Below are 22,886 nucleotides of genomic sequence, written 5' to 3' on the forward strand. Positions count from 1 at the left end.
CTCTCTCTCTCTCTCTTTCTCTCTCTCCTCCTGTCTCTCTCATGTGTGTGTATTACATATGTATACACATATATAATACACACATACATATACATATATAATACATATAATACACACACATGTATATTATATGTGTGTATATTAATATATATTGATAGCTGAGCAGTTTTCATTTGTTCTTCAATATACCTAAGGATCTAAGGAATCTTGATTTCATATGTTCTTCTGAATTCCCAGCTAGATCCCTTCTTCTAGAATCCTCCCAGCTTAATGAAAACCCAGCCATTAGTCCTGCACTATAGTATTCCTATGATAGATAGATGTGTGTGTGTGTATGTGTGTGTGTGTGTGTGTGTGTGTGTGCATGTGTGCACACGCTCACTTGAATGGTTCTGAGGTAAGGAGAGGGAACTGTGAAAAGACAATAGTCCTGCCACACTGGACCTGTGCAGGTGTGGGGAAGGAAACAAATGGAAATCTTCTGTTTTTTTCATCAATTTACCAAATGGCATAATGAAATTACTTTTTCAAAAGCAGAAGTGAAGCAAATTAAAACAGTATTATCAGGACTTCACATCAGCACAATGAGAGCAAGTCAGACCTGTCTTATCCTTGTACTATCTCAGTATCTCTGCAGATGCAAAGAAGTCTTCATCTTATCCTTGTACCATCTCAGCATCTCTGCAGATGCAAAGAAGTCTCCATCTTATCCTTATACCATCTCAGCATCTCTGCAGATGCAAAGAAGTCTCCATCTTATCCTTGTACCATCTCAGCATCTCTGCAGATGCAAAGAAGTCTCCATCTTATCCTTGTACCATCACAGCATCTCTGCAGATGCAAAGAAGTCTCCGGAGAGTCACTGGGCATAGCTTGGGAAGAAAGCTTAGGGAGTAAGCATGTTGGCTGTACTGTAATCATCCTGGTGGTAATTACCAGTTTAAACAGTGACTGATGCATTAATGTACTGATCCATTACCTCTCTGTCCAGTAAAGGTGTGGTGGTAGTGATCACACCTGTGTCTGGGTGGATGGCGAAGTGCTTTGGCTGATCTGGGATTTGTTGTAAGATTCTGTACTTCAGACGAGTATGTAGGGTTCCTGGCTCATCCCTGTCTATGGCAGTCACTTGTCCCACTGAAGTTCCTATTCAGATAAAGCCAAAGTTGTAAAAATGTAAATCATAATACAATGAATTATAAACAAAAATACAGATATCATTGCAGTAGATTGTCAAAACACAGAGAGAGAGACACACAGACACATATGCAACACACACACACACACACACACACACACACACACACACACACACACACAANCACACACACACACACACACACACACACACACACACACACACACACACACAAGTCTTTTTAACAGATAATCTGAGAATTGTATACATGTTCTTACAGATTTTTCACAAGCCCCTCTTCCTTGGAACTTCAGCTAGGTATATACTGTGAAAAGAAATTCTTGTATTTTACATACAAGGATTTAAGACCTTTGGTAAGAGTGACTCTCAAATTCTTTCTCACTATCAACAGTTAGCATTTAACAACAGTTCATGGACTATTTTTCAAAGGAAAACTCTTGTAGCATAACTTATCTTTTCATAGCAAAGACATTGAATTTTCCACTTTGATATAAATAAATATATTTAATTTAAATAAAAATAAATGTGCTAATGTATTCTTAGATTCAAGCAGTTGGGTTTTTTTTGTGTTTATTTTTGAAATTTGTATACATGTATACAATGTATCTCATTCATATCCATTCCCCACTCCCTCCTTCCAGTTCTCCCAATGGCCTATCTGCTGACCAACTTCATGGCTCTCTTTTTTATAACTCGCTAAGTCCAATTAATGCTACCCATATGTGTGTGGCTGGGGGTGGGAGCACACACTGGGGCACGGGCAAACTACAATGGCCAGCCAGCCCTTAACAACCATTAGCTGTTATTAGCTCCTTAGGGTCAGGGTATGTAGAGAGAGGCTCTCGCTCTTCCATGATGGAATTTTTAACTCTCTTGATCATGCGGAAGTCTGGTGCGGGTTACCACAGCAGGTGTGAGTTCATGTATGTAACTACAATGTCATGCCATGTTCGGAGACAGAAGTGCACAGCTCTCCATCCCTTCCTCTCTTACATTCTTCCTGCCCCCTTGTCTACAGTGTTCCCTGATCCTTTTGCCACCAAACAACACTCAATGTCTGCATGTGCCATATTTTATTTATCTCTTGGCAGCTAATTGGCATTGAATCCTGTGTACTTTCTGGCTATTATGGTTAGCCCTTTCATGGACATTTGTACTCAAGTTCTCTGTGGACACAGATCTCAGTTACAGGAGTTGAACCATTGATTCGCGTGGCTGGTAACTGTGCTTGGAAAAGTACCAGACATGCTTCCACCCGTCTCCACCCACCCCATGGTCTGCTGAGAAGACTTAAGTGTCTTCTCACGATCACTATGACTGTCCCCTTTTCCTAATGGCTGTCATCTTAGAGAATGTGAGATATCTTGTGCTAAGATTTTGATTTGGCCATCTCTAATGACTAATGAAGATAACTGACGAATGATCCTGAACATGTTTTCATGGGCTTTCCAGCCATGTGCACAACCTCATCTGTTTTAATGAGAGTATTTGTCTTTTCTTTCTTTCTTTCTTTCCTTCTTTCTTTCTTTCTTTCTTTCTTTCTTTCTTTCTTTCTTTCTTTCTTTCTTTCTTTTGTTCTTTCTTTCTTTTTTTCTTTTTTTGTAGCACTCCTTCCATATATTGTAATTTTTTTCTTTTTTCTTTTCTTTCTTTTTTTGGATATTTTCTAATTTTTTTAAAAAAGGATATTTTCTTTATTTACATTTCAAATGCCATCCCCTTTCCCGGTTTCCCTTCCTTCCCTCTATGAGGATGTTCCTCCACCCACCCACCCATTCCCACCTCCCTGCCCTCGATTCCCCTACACTGGGGCATCTCTTGAGCCTTTATGGAACCAAGGACCTCTCCTCCCATTCATGCAAGCAATTGTTAATATAGAATTAAGTGTGATTAATGAGTTAAATGTGATACAGTAGTCAGAGAATAGTCTTAGACTGGACATGAGGATTTTAAAGATGCTTCTAAGAGGGCAGCATTATATCTGCCCAAAGACCCAGCAGCAGAATAACAGCAGAATCCACAATAACTATAATTTCTTACAAGTCATTTAAACACTGAGAAGTTTTCTGTTGTTCTTCCACAGGCATAATGGATCTTGGCTTCATATATTCTCCCTCATTTCCCAGCTAAGTCCCTTCTTCTAGAACCATCCCAGCTGGATGAAAATTCAGCCATTATTCCTGCAATACAATATCTCTAAGTATCAAACTTCCAAACACCAAATTCTAACCCTAGGGAGAGCTGAATTAAAGTTTACCAGAATCCTGGTCATAATATGAAAAGGATATGAATTTATATCAATTATAAAATTAAATTTTAAAAAATTAGCTCAAAACAACTTGACCCTTAACAGAAAAAAACATTCTATTAGGAAAATAAAAAATATATGTAATCCAAAATACTAAAAAAAGAAGCATAAAGTGAAATTATATAATTAAACTTTTATTGAGAAGGTATCTCTCTATATAGGCAAAGCTGCCCTTATGACATCTAGGTTGGTCTTGAATATCCAGACATCACTGATCCCTACTTTCTGAGTACTGAGATTTAAGGTTTGTGCCACCATGCCTGGTAATTTTACCATACAGTACTTTTGAAGTATAAATGATCTTGTTAATATACTACTGTAAAATGTCAGGCCAGCAAAATAAAACTGGTTGAATGGCTTGTTCTTGAGCCTGATGACCTGAGCTCAAGACCCCAAATCCAAATTGCAAGGAGAGAACCTAGACAGGTTAACACACACACACACACACACACACACACACACACACACGCGCGCGCACGCGCACGCGCACACACACACACGCACACACACACACACACAAAACACGTTAATGAATGTTGTTTTTTAAATGTGAACTCACCAGATCGGCAATTTTCAGGCACACTAAAAACTGTCAATTTGTTTTCAAAATATGGGGCATTGTCATTGTCATCTTCAACTATAAACAGCAGGGGAAGAGGGTAGTCTGGTGCATAGCCATCAGCAGTCGTTGCATATCCATACACCTGGAAGGGAAGAAACAACATCAGCTGCTTCTTATGTGACAAACCATGCACAAAAGGAAGCCTAGGAGTAGGGTAGAGGTACTGTGTAAAAACATGCACAGGTATGTGCAGCTACAAAATGATGCAATGCACAGAACGCTTAGTCACTGAGTGTGCTCCCCGTACCTTCACCCCCTTGAAAAGTTATTTCTCATTATTCTTCTACCAAAGTCCCATGTGATCTCAGTTTCATGAGCTCTGAGTGCTTTCAGAACTGTGTTTCTTGACTTCTTAGAACCCAGATAGACACATTGTACTTGTGTTCATAACATCTACTAGCAAAGCTTACAAATGTTTCAATTTTAATATACATATATATTATATCACAATTAATTCTGGGGAATATTTCTGCCTGTATTTTCTTACTTTTATTTTACAAACATGCATTTATAATAAAATGATAATAAAAACATATTAATATTCTTAACTACATGACAATGGGCTGTGTCTTGATTCCAACCAACAGGATTTAGGGTTTTTTTTTTCTTTCATATAAATTCTACCCAGTTATTTTTGTATTCTCTCTATGTACTTGGTGCATTATGGGTGTTCAGTAAGTAGTTGTTTAATTATATCCTCACTAGTCCCTGTAACCTAATCCCACCATCCTAACACCTCAACCTCCACTATCACCATCACCACCGCTATCCTCACCATTATGGTGGTTTAAATGAGAATGGCCCCTATAAACTAATACATATAAATGTTTGGTCCCAGTTGTGGACAGTAAAGAATTAGTATGTGTGATCTCACTGAGAAAGTGTGTATCAGGGTGTGGGTTTTGAGGTTACAAAAGTCTATTCCTAGCCAGACTCCTTCTTACTGTGCCTGCAACTTTCAACCTGCTCCCAGCTGTTGCTTCAGTGCCATGCTTGCCTGCCTATGACCACACCTTCCCCCGTGATGACTATGGACTAACCCTCTGAAATTGTCAACAGGCCCCCAGATAAATGCTTCTTTGATAAGTTGCCTTGGTCATGATGGATCTTCATATCAATAATAACCCTGAGACTACCAACATCACCACCATAGCCCTTGTGACATATCACCATCACTACCACTACTGTCACCATCATCACCTCATCACTGTCACCACCACCACCATTACCACCCCTTTTGTTACACTACATCTTCACCACCATATTTAGAATATTCAAATATTACACAATTCAGTCTTCCATCACTCCCTCTCTTCTCCCTTAGGCTGTATGCATTTTTCTCAAATGTTGGTTTTGAAATTTAATATTAGTTGAAAGCAGAAAATTGTCTAATAGATAACAACTCTCATCATACATGAAGCTTCAGTGTCACAGGTAAGTTCCTGCAACACCTAACACAGCAACAAAACGCCTAATAATGGATAAGTTTTAATTAAAATTTTCTTTCTATTGTATCATCATTTTCCCTCTTAGGAAAACAAACTACCCCAACTCTTTGAGCCTCCTGTGTTGATTGGTCTACTTTGTCACAAAGGATTACCCTACCTCTGTCCATTCTGTCATCGCTTACAGTGCATCCTGCCTGTCCACTCTTCCAATAGAGACCATCTTTCCCACCACAGAGGAAGCACTTGTCGCTTCAAATAATCATCTCATCTCCTGATAGTTGAGTACATACAGGCATGCTTTTACAACTACTAATTCGGACGCAGTGATCTTGTGCCCCATACTATATTGGTTTTAGTGTTCACAACTAATGAGTCTAGGCCTCCCCAAAGTAATCCTAATTGAAATAGTTCCAAACAGGGTAATAAACTAGAAAAGCACCTAACATAAAGGCTGGGCTCGACCTCTCATAAAATTTGCTCATGCTTATATAATAGAGAAACTAAATATAGATATTTTCTTAATTGGTCCATATAGCAGCACTTAAAAACCTCAAGTAATGTTTTTATGTACTAAGTAGATGTCATTATTCTGTATAATAAAAACAATATAATGCATTGAAATCTTAGTATAATAGTAATAATATTAGTCATGTATTAAGAATGCTTTTTCAATGCCATGGGCCTGCTATTTTTATAGCCTTAACCTTTTCATTTTTTCTGGAAGATTGAAATTATTTTAAACACAGCAATTTATTATTAAAACATCACATTTATATAAATTAAATAAAAGTAAATGGCCAAGCAATTTCATCCAAACCCCTACTACAAAATTCTGGAGTATGTATATTGTATGTCTCTAAGGAGTTCTCTTGTTTTCATGCAATATTGTCAGTTCAGCATTAGAACCCCTCTGTGGTAGGTATGCTAGATATTAGCAGCCTATGAACTAAGAAAACAGATTCCTAGAGGTTGTGGCTCACCAAGTTACAAGGAACAATGACAGATGCTTAAGATGTACTGGAGGAACAAGCCATAGAATATATACTGAAAAAAATGAACTATTTGAAAAAAAATCACAAGAACCAGGAGTGCTGGATGACTCCAAGTAAACAGTGTCCTCCAGACACAACAGGACTGATGCTCATCTAAACTCAAAGAGACTCTGACAGCAAGCACCACGGGGCCTACAATGGTGCAAACCAGATAAAATCCAAGCACCGAGAAGGGGAAATGGATACAAAATACTATCTCTAATAGAGAAACTCTCTGCAGTTGATAACTGCAAGAAAAGCAGTTCCAATGGAGCATCACTGGGTATATAAACCAAACTCCAAAGAAGACCCCATGCCCAAGAGCAGTTGGCCAACACAAAACAAAGACCATGCTGTACTCTATGGGGTTTTGTTTTGTTTTGATAACTTCTGGATTGTAGGGGTTTGTCTATCTGTCTGTCTATTTTGATCTTTATTTTTTGTTTTACTGTGGGTTTTTAAGATGGACAGATGAAGCAGGATAGGTAGGGAAATGAGTAGGGATTTTAGAGGAGTTATGGAGAATAAAGAATATATTGTATAATTTTTTAAATAAAAAAGAGAGAGAAGAACAAATATATTTATACAGTCTTTTATCATAAGTTAAAAATAATTAAATGGATAATTGTTTTAAAACATTGATATATAATTTTAAACATATTAATTAAAACTTTTCCTTTGACAAAGAAATCTTCTATTCCATCCTGCTTCTAATTATTTTATAGCTTACATTTTGTTTACAACTTCTTGAAATACTTCACTTAGTAAATTCTATTTTAAACCTTATATTTTACAAGTGGCATTCTGAATGCCAATTTAGACATAAATATCAGAGAAATGGAGTAATTCTTAAGGTAAAATTGCCCCAATCCTAATTGAATGTAGATTCATCATAAAAAGTAAAAAAAAAAAAAAACAAAAAAAAAACCTAGCAAAGCATATGGCAAGAAAGTAATTCGGTGGCCACACACAGAAAGATGACTCAGAGGAAAGATGGGTATGGCTGAGAGGGCAGCTCCAGGAGGAAAAGAGTTTGCGATGAAAAAAGGAGAATGACAAAAAAAAATTCATTGTGTAAATGTATGAAAGTTTCAAACATTAATAAAACTTAATGTTAAAGAGGTTTGTTTTAATTATTCTCTTCCCTCCCTCTGACAGTATTAGTAGAAAGAAGCAAAGAAAAATAACAAGTTGAAACCAGCTCCTATCAGAACTCGAATATATTCAATGAAGTAGTTCCTGCACGATGCACAGCAGATTGCTTCTTATGTCATGGCAGAGTACATTCTCAATAACTGCCCTGCTTCTGGGGAAGGCGTTGTCTAAGCAGTAAGTGTCCTATATGTCTCTTGCAGCAACTTTCACTTGTATGTAGATAGAAAGGTAAGTGTGATTGCAGTAGGACTGGGTATAGGATATACGTTTAGCTTATGTAGACCCTGTGTTTAATCACCAGAACCAAAACAAGTAGAGATGAAAATGACAACCATACTGGGTTAAAGATAGCTCCACAACAGAGCACTTGCTCACCAGCTATGGCCATTGGCCACTGGAATCTACTTCCAGCACTTCAAACACTAAAAATAAAATGGTTACATTGAAGCTTGGCTTCTCTCTCTTACAGATTCAATAAACATTCTTAAAAATGTTTTTTTGATATTGGTAAAAGCAAAATACGTTTAATCTAGAGAAATTTGGAAGAAGCATAAAATACATCAAGTGTCACAACAGATCCACCTTTGTTCTCAGTCATGAAATATCTACAGCAGAAATATTGTATGGTGTTTTAAAACTCGTGCTACCTTAATGAGTTCTTTTACAGATATTCTAGAAAAAGACTAGTCTCTTCTTTATTAATTCTTTACCAAGAACCCTCTGCTTTTTACTTGTCTTTCTTCCCTTGTATTTCACATTCTAAGTGTTGAGTAACAGTTGATATATCTTCCCATCCTTCTTCCCTTCCCTTCCTCTCTCCACTCGCTTTCCCTCCCTTCCCTTCCCCCTTTTCTTTCTTTCTGTTCTTCTCTTGATATTGTTTTAGACTCTCACTCAATAGCCCAATCTGGCCTTGAATTCACAATCCTCCTGTCTTGGTCTCCCCTCTGCATTGGTATGATGACAGGATGCCTGTCCAGGATGCCTGGCTCCAAACAGGTTTTTTATTGTAAACATATCATCTTCTTGGGAGCCCTCCACTCCTCTCAGAAGTTATTTTCTTTCACAGGTGGCTTGCTAGGGCTAAAACTTGGAAGAACAGCTGCAAAGATTCCTGTCTGACTTGCTTTGCAGACATTTCTCTTGGTTAAATTCCAACAGCAAAGAGCACTGTTACTGCCTTCAATGACAGTTGGTAAGTGTAATGCCTTAAGCAGTGTCTGTCAATGTCATCCTCCTAAGCCATGGGGCTGTCTCTTATATACCAGTTAATATTACAATGCTAAACAGATATGTAGATTTGTCTTTAGGTAGAAGAGTAAGATAGACTGGTAAGTAAGTTCTAGATGCCTAGACAATTTAAGAATTAACTTTCTTAAGAAAGGTGTGTGTGTGTGTGTGTGTGTGTGTGTGTGTGTGTGTGTGTGTGTGTGTGTGTGTGTGGTGGGGGGGGGACTAAGCAAGGCCTGAAATGGCGGATTCAACCAATGTATATACATATTCAGAATCTCATGAGTGATACACACAGCCCAGCTCAATACAACTAAGTCAGACTTCCTGGGCATGGACCCAAGTGGCAGTTTAGCTTATCTTGTTTTTTTAGGTCTCATGTGTTTTACAACATAAAACCTTGGCTGACAATAATGGAATAATTTTATTGTAAAGAACTTTAAACCCAATGAAAATCTCAGTCACTTCTCCAGAGATTTGTAAATGAACACCTGTGCTTGAAAATTTGTCATTATATTTTCTATATGTCCTCTACACATTTGCTTCCCTTGTTAAACCTACTGTCTCTTTTTCAGCCTGGCACCAGTTTATATTAAGTAGTAGTAATATTATATGTATAAATAAATTATTTGACACAGTATTTATTCTTTTAAAAACTCAATGTTTAAATATTAAAGCAAGAATAATAAAGACCTAATGTTAAATAAATATTTCAGTAATCTTACCAAAAATTGGTCATACTGTTCACGGTCAATGCTTCTGGTACAATAGATGTCCCCAGTGTCTTTCTCTATGTAGAACAAATTGAAAGGCTCTTTGTCTACTCCTGGTCCACTGATAGAGTAAAATATAGTATAATTCTGGGCAGCATCAGATTGGATCTATAAAAAGAAGAAACAATTTGGAGGAAGAACAGATACATCATGATCAATATCTTAAGCTAGTCTCTTTTATGAGTTTATTTTAAATAAACTTTCTCTCTTTCCTCTGTTCCTTTGCCCATTTTAATCGAAATCTTATGTTCATTCTTCCATGTGTGAAGTCACAGACTCTTGCCCCTTGTTTGATCCCTGATGCTTCACTTTCCATATAGTTCTGAATCCTGTGGAGTAGTGTGCCTTTACCATCTTCTGTTTCTGTACATGACACAGGAAACCTTCCTGTGATTTCGAATTATTTGGGATTAAAATCTGTGTGGTCACTATTGAAGTAGTAGTGCAACCCCTTGCACAAATAATTCTTCAGACCTCAGACTGATCCAAAGCTGCCCTGTGTTTGCATTTTAGCTGTGTAGCAGTGAGATATCTCACTTCCTACACAACAACAACAAATAGGTAGTCTGGGAGATACTTGTTTATTTAAGCCAAAGTTGGTAGATATAATCTCTTGAAATCAATGCTTAGAAATCTAGCACAGTGTTGCACAATGACTCAAGGGAACAAGTGCTTGCCACCAAGTCTGACTACCTGTGTTTGAACCTTAGAGCACACGTGGTGGAAGGAGAGAACCAACAGCTTCTAACAGCAGCTGACATTTGTTTGTATGGTACATATGTGCCCCCTACCCCAAATAAATAAATAAAATGTTTGACTAGCTAGTATTTGGGTGAAAAAAAAAAACTCCCTGGAGTCATTGTGTGTTCCTCATTTTGATGGATCGATTATTTCAATACAATTGATAATTTTAAACCTCTCATTCAATAAGTATTATATACTACTTATTCATGTATTTTATTGGGTATTGGGGATAGAGCTTGAGACCTTGTGCATGCTGGACACACATACTAAGCCACAACCCCAGCCCATTAAAACTGTGCCTTTTAAACAGGAAAGTTTAATGGTGAAAATATGTAATGCATATGAAATAAAAGAACATATAACAGACCTGCTGAATGTGTTGTGGAAATGGACCCAATGAGTTCTCCATCAGTGAACATGGAATAGGAGCCCATCTTCTCTTACTGCGCTTGTGCACTGGTTCTTCGGTATGTCTTTTCCTAAAAACCTGTATTTTATGAGAAATGAAGAAATACAACATTACTGAGCATTATTAAAACTGTGGTTTTTCCCATTCACCACTAAATGGGGAAAATAAGTAAGAATAGTACATGACAATATCATAAATAATCTCTAAAACGTTTGTATTATATTTTTCAGTAAACACACACACACACATACACACTGACCTCATATTATATTCCCAAGTTCTACCTGTTTTCTTATATAACCAGTTAGCTATCAAAATTTGGTTAGTCATTGGTATACATATCTTTGAGAAGCTGTAGACTCTCCCTGCCTCCCCGAAAGAGGATCAATTAGCAAATATTTAAGAACTGGCTTCATTTTTAAGAATGGTACAGGTGAAATCCACTGAAACCCTGTCTATAAGCATTTATATACTTCCACAAAAAATAGGAACATCATTTATTCAAACATCCTTCATGAAATTTGGATAATAAGAATAATATTTATAAGCATGGAACATATTTTAAACTCAAGGGAGAGTTCACACATCAAAATAGGTGTACTTGGAGAATCTATTATAAATGTAATAGGAGTTTTAGATGACTATGCCATTGTGCTGAGTTTATTTAAAGTGAGATGTGAAGTTTAGCAATCCTTTTTATGCCCGGGACTCATCACCCTTAAACATGTGAAAGTGAGCTTATGATCAAAATACCTCCACAGAACACTACTGGCCAGGCCACACATCTACTCTAAAGACCAGGGTCCTACAGCGGTTTCTAAGTAGGTGATCAGGACTCTTGGATGAGTGCCACCAGCCAAGTCAGTTGGAAGGAAGCCACAGGGTGGAGTGGCAATGCTTGGACTCCTTCACTGGTCCCTGAAACCCGTCCCTGCCTCATTCTCGTTCTTCAGGTTGGCTCTTCTTCCTGCCACACCTTAAAATTTATCTGAAACTTTTGATATTCCTACTTTGCTCCCTGGCCATAGTCTTCATCAATACTAACCATATAAATAGTGTAAACACCACTCTCTTTAACAGTCTCGTTCTCAGTTAGGAAAATGTTGAGTGCAAAAAAAGATAAGAGACTCATTCAAGGATGACGTCAACCTTGCAGGTGCTACAAGGGCCTTGAAAGGACGTCCTGCCCTAACATGCTTTACCTTTTTTTCTTTTGCTGACAGTACAACTTCTAGCTTCTTTTGTTCCTGCCCTTGACCATCTGAGAGCAAGATGGAGAACTCCCTCTTTTCAGAAGACAAAAGCAGGTCATGTGTTGTGTAAATTGTGCCATCTTCTAGAATTCTGAAGGCTGGGTCACTGGACAGGATCAGGCTGGGTGATTTGAGACACTCTTCCAGATTCACTGCAGTGAAGACATTTCACAGCAATTGTCAGGTTAAACAGGCAGGGAACAAGTCTTACAGGAATGACAACTACATGCACAGGAGAAGCAGAAAGAGGGCAGGACACTGAACACTGCTATTCTAAATGTAGGGATTGTGAAAGTTAAACTAGTGAAGTTATGGTTGCCCTTTCTTTTCCTTCCTCCCTTCCTTTCTCTTTCCCTTCCTCCCTCCCTTCTTTTCTCCCTTATTCCATCCCTCCCTGCTTTCCCCCTCTCTCCTTCCCTCCCTTCCCCCATCTTCCTTTCTTCCCTCCTCCATACCTCCTCCCTTCTTCCTATCTTTTCTCCCTCCTTCTCTCCCTCTCTTTGTTTTTTCTTCCTCCCTCCCTCTCTTCCTTTCTTCCTCCCGTCTCCCTTTTTCCTTCCTTCCTTCCTTCCTTCCTTCCTTCCTTCCTTCCTTCCTTCCTTCCTTCCTTCCTTCCTTCCTTCCTTTAGCAGTGCTGAGGCTAAAATCAAGGACCTCATCCAGAAAAGGCAAGCCTCAACTGCATCCACACTGTTCCCATTACTTTCATCATGAGTTAGTTTAAGAAATAAAATATTCTGAATCTTACTGGATTTGGATTGCTTCCACTTTCCCTAGTATCCACAGGTTTGTCTTCACAGGTCCTTATCTTAGAATGGTTCAACTTCACAACAGTGTGACAGTAACATGTGTGTGGTAAGAACTGACTTGGAGCCTGAGGCTTTAATACTGATGTCTTTTTCAAACTAAGGACATGTGGTAAGACCCTCCTTCCTGATACTGGCCAGAGTTATAAGCCACTCCCAGTGATTCTGGGATTGGAACAGAGAATGGGACCATGTTTGAAACTACACAGTAGACCATGTTGCTAATACTTGGTAAATCAGGTATACTGAATGCATTTTTCCCTTGCATTTGTAAAGTATAATGAGTTTAAGAGGATGTGGTGACTCTGTCAGAAATTGAGAGCTATTTGGAGGTAGTTAGGGGTGTGTGTATTTGTGTGTGTGTGTGTGTGTGTGTGTGTGTGTTTCTGTTTCATAATGTATTGTTGACTTATATAGTTTTATAGTGCATTTATCACAAGAAGATGTCAGTAGATTTTGAGATTAAGATAAATTGTATTTGGCAATAAGATAAAAGTTATGTTGCAACAGATGAGAAACCCAGTCTATTCTTAAGCAATATTTCTTATTAATAATGCAAATAATATATGCATAAAATCTCTTTGAGATTTGATAAACTCAGTGCTTAATGAACCTTGAAGATTCTGTTAGTAAATTTTACTGGAATTATATTTGAGTCTCTCAAGCTATTCTGTGAAATACACCATATAAATTCTCAGTAAATATTTATCCATAGCTAACAACCGCAGGTATAGATTTTGTATGGAACATTTGAACTTTGAGGTTTCTTTAATGTTTCATCAGCAAAAAGCCCGACAATGGTAATCTGGCAGCAGAAAAAATGACATAACTTAAAATATGCTTCTGGTTTTGATGCCTTGGTTTTGTTTGAACTAAGATAATTTTTAAATTTTTCTGAGGTTTGCTATTTTTTTCTAGCAAGAAAGATACACAGTGAAAGCCAATAGTTTGACTACTTTCAACCACCATGAGTAAATGGGAGCTCCTTTCCACTGTATGGCTAGCTTTAATGCAGAGTAGCAATTACATAGCTTTCATCCCAAAGTTTGCAAGACCAGCTGAAAGCTAATTTTAGCAAGTTACATCTATTCTCAACACAGATGCTCACCTTTGCCTATAGGTGCTTCAGCTTTAAGATGAGAGGGAACTTGAAGGGAAACTTTTTGACAGGCATCACAAAATAATACCAGAACCTCGAAAAAAGAAAAAAGAATAAATAGCATATTTGATCACATTTTTCATGTTACAATTTTTGTCCAATTAATAAAATTACTATTAATTTTAGAATTAACTTTTAGATATCTACTTTTTCATATTCATTTAGAAAGTGATAAACAGAGGAACTTGCTTTGGGAAGTCATTTAGCATCAATGAAATAATTAAGTGAACAGTTCTTAGGACAATATCATTATTACATAATTGCAATAGAATGTATTATGATCCATTGAATTTATAGAGTATTGCCTCTAATACTCCACAAACCTCACAGATCTATAGCCTGAAAAAGTACTGGATTCTAGAATTCTATAAGCACGGATACACCAGCTCTCAAGTCTTTTTGAGTTTACTATTGAAGAAGTGAGAAATATTAGAAGCATTTTTGAAACTCATAAAAATGACACTTAGAACCACTCCACTGTCAGTAATTAGTTCTCAGACTGTCTTAGAAAAGGAAAAAACCTTCAAAATCTAAGTACTCTCAAATCACTGTGCTAAGCGACACAAACTTACAGAACCCTCTGAATTTTTATTATATTTAAGGCACAGCTATTGGTTTGAAACTTATGTAAGAACTCCAAAGCAGACAAACTATATATTTTTTCTTAAGTGAGTTTTAAGCTCAGAGAATTCTATAAATTCAAAACAATTTTATTTCTTTTGTATCACTTTATACTTATTTGCTTTCTTCTCTCGTTATTAAAATAACTCCATGTCAATTTTTAAAAAGAGCACAGCTAGATTTCGCAGAATCATACAAATCAATTTGTGACTACTTTTTCTTTAACACCATACTCTAAAGTTATGGGATGTGTTATTTATATAGGGATAAACCAAATGGTTAATGGTCATATTGAAGATGCTACATCCTTCTAACTCAACTTCCATAATTGCTATGATATGCTAGATGTATCATAGCAACTTAAAATAGGTTGTACATTGGTTTTACAAATATGCTAGTCCTGTAATGTGGCCATCTGCCATTTTATAGGTTACATTTGCATACAGCTGTAATTTAAATAACCACGTATGAAAGCATCAGACAATCTTATTCATTTGGCTATTTAGAAATACCATCATCACAATGTCAAGAATTGCACTTGACTATGCCTCAGGTCTTGCTGTGGATAATGTTTGGGTTAGTAATTTTCTACATGCATAGTGTGAGAAAAGTGCATCATGGTTAGAAACAAATGAGTGACTGCATATATATACATACATGTATGTGCATGTACCTCTGTATATAATGAGTCTACATATATTTTATAGGGTTTATCTTCATCTCAAACCCTGTCATCATTTTAGTTCCTCCCTGCCTTAGGACCCCCACTGCAGGAAAGCACAATCTGTAGGCAGAAACAGTGGAAGTTTCCAGAACATCAGCAGTCCCCTGCTTCCAAGTTAAATTGGGGTCTAAAAATGTCTTGGAAGGAGTTGTTGCCTTGCCAGTCAATATGTGGTTCTAGGATGAAAGTGTACAGGATGAATCAAGGGATACTGGGCTGGGCAGGGATCAGGACCAAAGGCAAGGAAAATCTTGGTTTAACTACCTTTTACTTAGTCAGCACTAACTCCAGGTGGCTTGTATGTGCTCTGGTCTCTGGTAGTGATGATGACTGTCAACCCTGCACTATGAATTATTCATGTGGAGAAAATGTTTGTACTCGTTTATAAAAATCCCGCATTCTGAAAATATAATTTACAACTAAAGTATTTTTGGTAAAATACAAAACTAATTAAAAAAAAAAAAAAAAACAGGAAAGTCACAACGCAGAATTTCGGAATTGAGATTTGAGAAACTCCACCCCTCCCCCCCAAAAGCAAACATGGAATCCTGTAAATAGTTCTAACCCAGGCAGAAGGGAGCTTCATGCCTAATCTAGTGACCGTCATACTTCTCTTGTGGAGTCGAACCGCATTCTCACATTAAAATTCCTCCCCATTCTTCCTGAGTGAACCAAGAACACCTTCAGTAATTCATATCTTCACCCACAATCCTTTTCTCTCTCTGCTGCTCAGTGGAATAGCATGTTAAATGCATGAGCTTTATGAATGCCTAGTAGCTAAAGCAAATCTTAGAACCTTCTGGGCCAAATGCCAAAACCTTATTTCACTACTCCTCAGGAAAAAAAAAAAAAAAAAAAAAAAAAAAAAAAAAAAAAAAAAAAAAAAAAAAAAAAAAAAAAACACAGTCAAACTGAATGAGGGATTCCCTTGAAAGACATTACCACCATGTATGCATGGGAGCTTGGAGAGTAAGCTTATCCCTCCCTATCCTGGATCACAAGCCCCTCAGCTCTAAATTATTCTCAAATCAGGTTTTGTTTTCCTCCAACTATTCTGCCCCCCTATCCCCCCACCCCCGCGCCTTCAATTCTTTCCAGACCAGCTGGCAGGAAAAAGATAAGAACCTGCCTAGTTCCTTAGTCCTTTGGATATTACTCACCAGGAGAAAGAAAAGGAGCTGCTTAGAGAAGGTGCTCCCTGGGGCAGCACAGGCCACAGCCATCTGAAGGGTCCCAATGGCCAGGGACGGTGAGCAGCTAATAGGGTGGCCTGGAGTGCACAGGGAGGCTAAGCAGATGCTGGCAATTGTCAAGATGCTCTGCAGCCACGTTGGCAAGGTTGAGGTGTCTTTGGAAGAGAGTCAGGATGCAAGTGATAAGCAACAGGAGGAGGAGCAACAGAATGGCTTTCTTCCCTGGCAGGTTGTCTCCTTCCAGTTACCTGTGCATGGAGAGAGGGTTTCCTACAAGTGGGGAGAGCAAGGCCCAGAACACCCCATGCCCAGCCACTGGCTCCTCCTCAAAGCAGCTTTCAAAAGTTCTCCTGCCACTTAACACATAGTCAGAATTAAAGGACAACACCCTTCATGTGCAGCCCTCCTCCCTTTACCCCCGGGTAGAGGCTGTGAAGTCCTCCCAGTTATTATGTCCTCCCACAGCCTTCCCTCCTTCTTGGCCTTAATAACCTGCCTTGCCCCCTGGGTGCAAACAGGAATTGTGCATAAACCCGTAAAAAAAAAAAAAAAAAAAAAAAAAAAAAAAAGGAATTCCTGGTCAGGCACATTGGCAAATCAGAGGACAGAGGTTTGTGCAATCACTTCCATCTGGAGTTATCTCCTCATCAAAGCTTTCAGGTATAGCCTAAGCCATGAAGCACTACAGCTTTGCCAAAGAGATGACATTCCAGTCAATGCCACAGGTGCATTGTGACGGGTGCTTTGTGCCTGCCCCCTATTATTTTCTGTCTCCTAGGAGTCAGTCCTCCAGACATCACAAGGAATATCCAAAGTATATCAACCTCATCAAAAAAGCAAAATAATAATAAAGCAACAAGGACATAGTTCACTTATGGCTCTTTTTTTGTTACACTGGAGGCTTTCTTCTCCTATTGTTATCCCCTCCCCCCCCCCCGCCAGACAACTAAAATCTACTTGACTACTCACATTAAAATCATTCCATTCATCCTAATTAGTTGTGCATTACAATGTGGAAGCTGTCCTAGAGATCCGGTGTAAAGATGTGGTAGCATTCAGGGTTTGTAAACATCAATGATTCTTGCAGTGGAAACCTTAGTGTCTTTTCTTCTGTTTTAATACAGTATGTTCCTATCCGTTGTATTTAACAGCAGTGATAGAAGTTGGGGGGGGGTGATGTTATATACTGTCAAGTACTAAGTGTTAGGTATATGGGTGGAACTAAATTCATATTTGCTAGGCCAATGCTATGAATAGAGGCATAGCAGACCTTTAAGTAATTGTTCCCAATAGACCAACAAGGACTCACTTTATTAAGTGATGGAACCTTGAGAAAGCAAACCTTATCCCCGTGTTCATGAAAATAAATTTCAGAAGTGGGCTAGAGGTACAGCTTAGGCCACAGGTTTAGTCCCCAGCACCACATAAACAAGGTATAGCAATGTGGGTGTGTAATCTCAGCTCTGGAGCTGTGGAGATTCCCCTCCACCTCTGAAAGATTCACATACTAGGCTATGTGCCCTGCCAAGATGGAATACCATTCAAGGAGAAAAAAAAAAAAAAAAAAAAAAAAAGAACGTATGTTTACACTCTGCATTTTGGAAAAAAAAAAAAAAAAAAAAAAAAAGAACATTGGAAGTCTCAGGAAGCTACAACTAAGTACACTTTTTGGAGATTTTATAAAAGCTTAAAGGGTAAAAAAAAAAGGACACTGCAACAGATGTTAAAGATCTTAGCACTTAAGAACAAAGTGACTAACAGATCTTAAGTTTATAGTTCAGAGACAAAGGAGAAAAGTGTGTATGTAAATAATGCATAATCTCTTATTTACCACAAACCTACAGTCATAAAGGGAAAGCCTATGAGGGTCTGTGGATTTCTTTAATCATCAGCTTAAGGTGTATCTCTGTATGAACCTAAACTATGTTTTATGGGCAAACCACAACACATTTCATGGAAATTTGTCATGTGGCCAACTTGTAGGAAGAGCTACTTAAAAAAAAATTCACAGTTATTTTTAAACAACATTAAGGACTTTGTCAGGTGACCCCATTTATTCTAAGAGACTAGGCTGGTAGGAATACTACATAGATAAAGCTATAAGAAACTACTTTGTCCCTTTAAGTTTGGAGCTGAGATGGAAGGAAGGACCATCCAGAGACTGCCCTACCTGGAGATTCATTCCATAAACAGCTACCAAACCCAGACACTATTGCATATGCCAGCAAGATTTTGCTGAATGGACCCTGATATAGCTGTCTCTTGTGAGGCTATGCCAGTGCCTGGCAAATACAGAAGTGGATGCTCACAGTCATCTATTGAATGGAACACAGGGCCTCCAATGGAGGAGCTGGAGAAAGTACCCAAGGAGGTAAAGGGGTCTGCAACCCTATAGGAAAAACAACAACATGAACTAACCAGTACCCCCAGAGCTTGTATCTCTGGCTGCATATGTAGCAGAAGATGACCTAGTTGGCCATCATTGGGAGGAGAGACCTTTGTTCTTGTAAAGATTATTTGCCCCAGTACAGGGGAGTATGTTGAAAACAAACTTCCTAGTCTGAATTTTTGATCTCAGTATACTACAAAAACAAACACCACACACAAAAAACAACAACAAAAACACATTCACTTCCTGCTATTTCCTCTGATTAGTCTTTTCAAAGTTGAACATTTAAGATCTCTTTTTAATTATCACCTTACTACCTATACTAAGCAGCACTTCATTCAATGCTGACTTTGAACATGAGAAAATATTCTCACTGTCTAGAGAGAAAAACCCATCAATTATAATGAGCTTGGAAATTATCTGAGTAAAAGGTTATTAAAATTTAAAGATAAATTATTTGTGAAAAATTTACTAGGAATGATTTCTTAAGGGTTCTTACACAGATTACTAGTTAATTTTACATAAAGTGACCACTCATGTTTACTACGAAAACTGTTGTCAAGTCTGAGACATGTCAACATCAACTGGGGGTAATTTAGGGCTTTTGAATTGGCACACATACTTAATTCAAATTGGCATAAGAAAAACAATACTCTGTTCACACAAATGCATCACAACTTATTTAGCTGGGCATTTAAGGCATTTATAATGTTTATCCATTATAAAAATCATCTTTATACATACAGCTTTTGAGTAGATTTACAATTATTTTTTAAGCTAGAAGGTATTTTATGTTTGCAATGTTTTAAATGAACTCCAGTAAGATAAACATATTCAGAACTGGAGGTTTGAGCATTTGATGAGCTAAGACACTTGTATTTCTAAATTCTGTACTCTCTTGGTGAATTTCAATTAAAAATGACAAACACTTAAAATTTTAATATTCATAGCTGTGTCATATGCTAGTAAAACATTCACTAGAAAGGAATATTTTATGCAGTTCTATTTCTATTCTCATTGATAAGGTGAACAAGATCTTTTTACATACAGATACAGTAATAACATACTTAAAATGGTCAATATAATGTATAGAATAGATGCAGAATGTAGTAACTCAAGAATATTTTTAAAGGAGCTAACATTAAGAGCACACTTCTCTGCTTTACAGTTGTGTTAACTATCGTTTCTTTTGTGTAAATGGATTAAGAGTGATTACTATTAAACAAAAGAAACTACACTCATTAAAGCATACACCCTCTATGAAATAGCCTCAATTAGCCACTGGCCTCCAATTATCATTATGTTATGATGCTTCTGCAATCAATCGCTAACAGACAATCCTCCTGCATTGGCATAGGTCACGGAATTTGAGTATTAAAAAAAATGCTGAGTTTGAGAACGCCCAGATTCCACTCTCAGAGTCTGAATTCAGGTTGGAATGAGCTCAATATGTTGCCAGTCATCAGCAAGAACTTAACCACACTGATGTCTTGCACTGATGAATAATCGTTTACTGTGTCTAAAATGCTGCTAGAAAAAGCAAGGAATGCAAACTGAACAGGGCAGAGAAACTGTACATGAAGGCTAGTACTGTACTCTCAAACAGAAAAAGAGTCTGTGTATGAAAGAAAGAAAATAGAAGGAATATGTAATCACATGCATATATTGGCACAGAATTGCAGTGTCTGGGGAGTTCAAGAAAGACTGGAATACTCTAGAGATCACCCTATCACTAACCCTTGTTAATGAGGTGAACACCAGGTGATCTATACAACATGAAAGTGAAGCCAAGATCCATGAGCTCAGATAAATCTCATGGACATCAGAACAAGGACAGACAGTGGCATAAACTGTTTGACACACAAGAATCAGACGTAAGTTCCTCAACATCTATATTTAAAAAAAAAAAAAAGCTAGGCATGGTGACATATGCCTGTTATTCTAAGAATGCACAGGGGAGCAGATGGGTAGCCAATCTCATAAATAGGTGAGCTCCAAGTTCAGCAAAAGACAATAATCCCAATTAAGGTGGTTATCAGTTGAGAATACCTAGCATTGATCTCTGGCCTCCAGGGTAAATACATATAAGGCACACATGCACCCATTTGCACACACATACATACTAATAAAAGAGATGAGACAAATGTATTTTTCATTGTAAATGTTGCTGAAATTAAGAAAGATGAGAATATACCCTTTAATGGCACCTGATATCTACCTTGAATTTAGATTGCATGAGGAATGGAAAATTCTAGAAAGAAGGGAAACTGGGAAGGCATTTGAACAAGGGGATGTACTGAAGGAAAAACTGGCCCACACAGGACCACATTTTCTCAACTGCTACTTATCATCTTCCCTCCAAGCCTCTGGGGCTAGTGTAGTCTTTTTTGGATGTAGACATGGGCTTTGCTAAAGTATAATGAGTAAAACATCTGAGGAGGAGACTGCAGCCCAGTATAGGGTGGAGAACTACTCTACCCCAAACCCCGTGTGCTCAAAGAGTATGGAGACAGTAACTCAGTAAGGTAGGGAAGGTAAGGTGCTCTTGGATTCACTCACTGTCTCAAAGGAAGAAACTCATAAGATCTCTTCAGAGATAAGGAACAATTCGGGAAGATAAAAGAGCCAGTAGAAAAGCAGCCTTTGGTGCAGTCTTGCACTAGAAAGTGTCTTGGACATTAGTGAAGACGAAGAAGCAGAAAGAAGAATTAACCACACAAATCAAAATATTCAGAATAAAGGATTTTTCCCAACTTGTTTTAATTTTTCTAAAATGTTGATTGTTAAAGATTAACCATAATAACAATGATGATTTAGTTCGTGTTTTTTACATTAATCTTTTCTCCCCAATGGTGACCTTACACACACACACACACACACACACACTCACACACACTTCCATTTTCTATTGAATTAAAAGAATAATAACACATGCTAAATGGAAGTAAAAGACTCAGTGGATCAGCAGAAGTACAAATAGCTAAATGAAAAGTACCTGTGAGCACATAGGAAAGACTACAGTGAGAAAGAAATCAAGGAATGAGACCCCATGTTCTATCATTTCAAAACACGTGAGTTGGCTCATTTTCTTGACTTGATGTTGTTCCAAATTTCCTTTTATCTGTTGGCCAAGTGTGACATGCCATCTGTATCGGGACCAGTCACTGCACATTCACCTTCCTAAAAGTGAAATGTGTATTTCTAGACTGGCATGCTGATTCTAGAGTACAAATCTTTATAAACAGATCTAATGAATTAGGATACCATAAATGTTATGGAATAACATGAAAAGGGGAATCAGCACTGACAGCTTTGTTTGGGATAATCTGAGAAGGGCTGATACCATGCAAGTAGTCAGAACCCCTGGATTCCAGATTAGGGCCTTTTATTGGATTAGGAGGAAAGCAAAGGAAGACACTGTGTCGGTAGGCTGGTGACTGGGTTCTTCTTTTGAACATAAGTTGGGTTTTGTACTTTCATTTGTGTCTTGAGAGAACAGGATGTGGTACAAAGCACTGTGCTTTTCTCAACCATGCAGGATGGTTTACACAACTCTGTGCACTTGGAACCAGGCGTTCCAGCTTAAGATGGCCACACTGTTGTTCTACCATATGTAATACTTAAACTATGACAATGTAGAGGAGCTCCACCTCCCTTCTCGACCCATCTGCTTTCGGCAGTTGCAGGTTGATTTCTAGTTCACAGAAAACTGTCTAAAAAGAAGCAGCCTTGAATGAAGTTCTATTGGGTGGATCCCTTGGAAAGAATAGTCATCAGGAAGGACCTCCCCACCCTTCCCAATTACCTTCCAAATGCGAACAAGGATGAGGTTATCCAGAGGCAATACACAAAGAATGTGAAG

At 37.9% G+C, this 22,886-nt stretch overlaps 1 protein-coding gene across 2 annotated transcripts in view; it reads right to left on the reverse strand.

Moving 5' to 3' along the window:
- Dsc1 (desmocollin 1) overlaps positions 1 to 16,881 on the reverse strand; it is a 31,956-nt gene extending 15,075 nt beyond the window's left edge. For both annotated transcript variants that reach the window (XM_021214725.1, XM_021214726.1), the window contains exons 1-7: positions 16,603 to 16,881; positions 14,047 to 14,131; positions 12,082 to 12,284; positions 10,838 to 10,957; positions 9,679 to 9,834; positions 4,027 to 4,171; positions 980 to 1,146 (exon numbers count right to left, since the gene is read on the reverse strand). In XM_021214725.1, coding sequence (XP_021070384.1) covers positions 980 to 1,146; positions 4,027 to 4,171; positions 9,679 to 9,834; positions 10,838 to 10,957; positions 12,082 to 12,284; positions 14,047 to 14,131; positions 16,603 to 16,665 — 939 coding nt within the window. In that variant the 5' untranslated portion in view covers positions 16,666 to 16,881. The remainder of the gene's footprint in view (positions 1 to 979; positions 1,147 to 4,026; positions 4,172 to 9,678; positions 9,835 to 10,837; positions 10,958 to 12,081; positions 12,285 to 14,046; positions 14,132 to 16,602) is intronic.
- Positions 16,882 to 22,886: the final 6,005 nt, after the last annotated feature.

Source organism: Mus pahari, chromosome 15 (assembly GCF_900095145.1).
Source record: "Mus pahari chromosome 15, PAHARI_EIJ_v1.1, whole genome shotgun sequence".
In the NCBI taxonomy this organism is placed as follows: domain Eukaryota; kingdom Metazoa; phylum Chordata; class Mammalia; order Rodentia; family Muridae; genus Mus; species Mus pahari.